General features: G+C 42.8%; 1 protein-coding gene and 1 long non-coding RNA gene across 2 annotated transcripts in view; one reads left to right on the top strand and one right to left on the bottom strand.

The window, feature by feature from the left end:
• The window catches only part of LOC102679055, a 70293-nt gene that overhangs the window by 60217 nt on the left and 6064 nt on the right, over positions 1-4012 (bottom strand). The gene's annotated exons all lie outside the window — the stretch shown is intronic.
• Positions 2723-4012, top strand: part of LOC102679152 (helix-loop-helix protein delilah-like) — an 8045-nt gene continuing 6755 nt past the window's right edge. Inside the window, exons 1-2 of the mRNA XM_031509135.1 lie at positions 2723-3901; positions 3997-4011. Of these exons, the coding sequence (XP_031364995.1) occupies positions 3264-3901; positions 3997-4011 (653 nt within the window). The 5' untranslated portion in view covers positions 2723-3263. The remainder of the gene's footprint in view (positions 3902-3996; position 4012) is intronic.

The following is a 4012-nucleotide window of genomic DNA, read 5'->3' as shown; positions in this document are numbered from 1 at the left end:
AAAATGCGCGCACGCGTTTGAATTCGTTTCAAAAAAAAAAAAAAAAAAAGAAACAAAAACACTTAATCCGAGGATGGAACCACCAGAAAATATCTCTCTTTATCATTCGTCAAACGACGATCGACAGATGCTTTGAAAAATTGTTTTCGTTATACGCGACCGTCGTCGTTGATACACAAAGGGATCGGAGGAAATCGGATCAGTGAAATAATCCTTTCTCTGGTCTCGAATCTTTTTGGCGAGGGAAACTTGATATGTAAACTCGGCCAAGTGTAATCGGTTTTGCTACTCGGAAATGTAGATCACAAAATGTGTTTCCGCGACTTAAATATCTATCCAAAGGATTTATATAATCCACAAATACCAGATTGCGTTGGAGTTTCCGATACGCGTATTATATATCGATTTTTAAAAGACGGATAAAATTAATAGCAAGTCGTATCGTTTATCCAATAATTAACGTATCGTAATTTTAGCCCAGATTAAATTACATTCGATACAATCGTTACGTAAAATTTCCACGGACGAATTCGTTATTCTAAAAGTCACCCCCGCAAATTTCCGGAACATTTCTCTTGCAGTGGGTGTCCTGGGATTCATTTTCACAAAGCTCTCGAAATAATAGGGTCTATAGTAGCGAAGGATCGACCGCTATGAAGAACGTATGGCTGGTTCTCATTGCTCGGCGATAGATCGGTTCCGCGCGCATTCGCGCAGTCGCATAGACGTAAAACACATACGCGCGCAAAGTACATACGCAACTGGCACACGCGCTCCCCCCGGGCATATGGCGCGCACGGTCCCCCTTTTCAGTTCCGGGGGAGAAGAAACGAGGGGGCTGCGGCGCGTGCTCAAAATCCCCACCACCTCTTCCTCTTTGCACAACACGCGTTTCCCTCGCGTCCTTCTCGCTCCCTCTATCGCGTTCTTTCCGTCTCTCGTAGGTCCTAATTCCCCCCCTGGCGTCGCCCCTTAAAACCAGCCCTCCGTCTGGCAGTATAGTGCGGCAAAATGCTGAAACCTAACCCATCTATCGGATGTCCGTGTTCATTCTCAACGCGGACGCCATGCGGTGCGTAGCACGGAGGTTTGATCAGAAACGAGAGCTGCTATACGCCGGGAATAGCTGCGTGAAAAAGTGACCGATGACGGATACCGGGAAGATCACGTCGGTTACGGTGTCGAGAAAACTTCGTTAACCCGCAGGAATTCGGATCCAGTTGTCCAGTGACTATCCTTTCGATCGATTCGATAGGATTCCAACCAATGTTTGAAACGAGAAAGGAAAAAACGTGACTCGCGAGTGTGTTTTGTACGTGAGAGTGAATTCTGTATCTTGTTTCTATATCGATCGAACTATAGATTTTTTTGTAAGAGTGAAAGACTTTTGTAAAATTTTCTCATAATTACCGACCGGGATTGTTAAATTGGTTTCTTTAGAATTGGTTTGGTTAGACCGATATTGGCTACGGCGCGTGCTCAACACCTCCCACTATCTCGTCCTTTCTCTACCCTTTTTTCTCTTATACGTTATACCATCTATCTGTGTCACTTCGTCTCGAGATATCAAGGGTGGCAACGTTTCGTCCACGTTTTACGCTCATTTTATAGTTAAACGCGATGCGAGCCGCGACGCAATGGTCCAGTTCGAAACGACGCTACTCTGATCGGTAGCGAATGTTGGATCAAAAAATTTGAAAAAATTTGCCGACTGAATGGAGTTATATTTGTGTAATAGATCCGATTTTCGACTAGTTTCAAAGAATCGTGATTCTAAACATCGTCTCGAGAAGAGTTACAGATCGAAACAGATTTTAATGTTGAAATTACGCCAAAGAAGAAAGTTCGTATGGTGCTCCAAAAGTATTAACGACCATTGTCGAAATATTGATCTCAAGATACTTGACCGTTTTAACTCCCGAAAGGATTCGTGCCTTAAATTTTCAGTAACGAGTGACCTTAATCTTATGAACAGAGCAACGAAAATTGGTTATAAGTGCCTTAATAGTCGAAATAGATAAATCGATTCATAATAAGTGTTAAAATCTAAACGATGATTATTCGTACCGTTATAAATCATTAAGATCGTTTGAATTCTCTATTTGAAATCGTTAAAGTGCTTTCCTTGTAAATAAGCATTTAACTGGTGCTATACAATTCCTTCAGTTATATTGTGATAATACGATTCAAAGATCTCGATTCTAATTGAAACGTCACGCGACGCTCGAACAACGTACAATTTCAAACGCCAACAAGGGATAGAAGAGTCGAACAGAAGAGTCGAGTGTTGATCTTTTTTCGATATGCTATTTTTTTTTAAATATTTTCGTAAAATAACTACAATTTGGATTCCGAGGAATAATTTCCAAGGAGTCGACGACCGTCGTGGAGAAGAATAGACGGTGACCTCATGCTTTACTTAAGTCGTTGTGACCGACAACGAGACAATTGGATCTTGGTTCGGGTCATCAGCTTCGTCATTTGGTAGAAAAAGAACCCGTGGAATATCGAAAGCTCGGACAAAGCCGCTCGTTCGTCGCAACGGATCGTGATGGCAAACGTTTCTTATTAAACCGTTTTTCATGACAATATCTCTTTTTCGATCAGAAAGATAACACGCTATCGTACCTGTTAATAAATCGTAAGAAAATCGAAAAATTTCGATATTTCTTTTTTTCTCTTCTTGTATAAAAGAAGATAAGAATTCGTCGTTACTCGACATCGTTTAAAAATTCAACACGAGTTTAACTTTGTGCCGAAATGATATTTTTCTAAACGAGAAGAAACGAGATAATTACTTGTAATAATAAATCATCGATGATACTCGACATCCCGTTCCTCGCTAGATATTCTGACCCAGATACAAACATCAAATCGAACAGTCGTCTAACCGTCTGTCTCTGATAATCATCTTTGTCTTTCAAAGGGAGAGCGAGTTTTATTTATAAAGTCTATCAATTAGACTCGTCCTCGAAAGGCATTAGAGTCGATAAGCTACTCGTCCACTTCGCTATTCTCACGACACAAACTCGTTCTGCGCATCGACACAATCGAAACCTGTTATTTTTTTTAAAAGAGAATATCTCCTCGTAGCGTTGAAATTTCACGCTGAACGACTTTTGCGCGTTCCTTTCGAGAAAGAAGAAGACCGATGAGAACGTTGGATTTTGCCAACGATCGTCTCGTTCGCACCACAGTATTATCGTTGCGTTCAGCGTACCACGCTTCCCTGCTCGGCCGTTAAAACGGAACATTGGATCACGATGACTACTATGGGTGTTACGGTATTTTGTAACAGAGTACAAATAAACGGGAACGATCAAGAGCAATTGATGTTATTACGAACTCTGCAGGACAACGAGAGCAATATAATCGGGAATCAATCACATCTGATAGTTCCGAAGAATAATAACAACAACGCGAACACGAATTCGGCGACCGTGCTGCCACCTTACGACCCATCCAGATTGAAAAAACACGGGAAAAACGGGCAACCGCCGCCTGTTGCCGTCGCTCGAAGGAACGCGCGCGAACGGAATCGAGTGAAACAGGTGAACAATGGATTCGCCACATTGAGACAACACATTCCGAGCCACATCGCCGCAGGATACGGAGACAGGGGCAAGAAATTGTCGAAAGTAGAAACCTTACGAATGGCCGTGGAGTACATTAGGGGACTTCAAAAATTGCTCGCCGAGGCTGACGGTGTCGAATACGATTCGAACTCGATTGCCGCGACACAGTGTGTCCCATCGCCCACCAGTAGCGTCGTTTCATCCAGTCACAACGGTTCTGGGGAGAGGCTCGCTCTCGAGGATGACGTCCTCGCCGCCGAAGACGAGGACGGTGAACAATTGGAGGAGGACGAGGAAGCTGGGAAACGAAAAAACACGTGTTCCAAGTAATTTCTTTCTCTCTTTGTATATCGTCGCGTATCGATTTCTATCGCCCAACTCGTTATCTTTACTTTACGATCGGTTATCCGTAATTTTGCAGATTATCACCGAATCGA

Source organism: Apis dorsata, unplaced genomic scaffold (genome assembly GCF_000469605.1).
Source record: "Apis dorsata unplaced genomic scaffold, Apis dorsata 1.3 scaffold_129, whole genome shotgun sequence".
NCBI lineage: Eukaryota > Metazoa > Arthropoda > Insecta > Hymenoptera > Apidae > Apis > Apis dorsata.
This window is presented reverse-complemented; position numbering and strand designations above follow the sequence as displayed.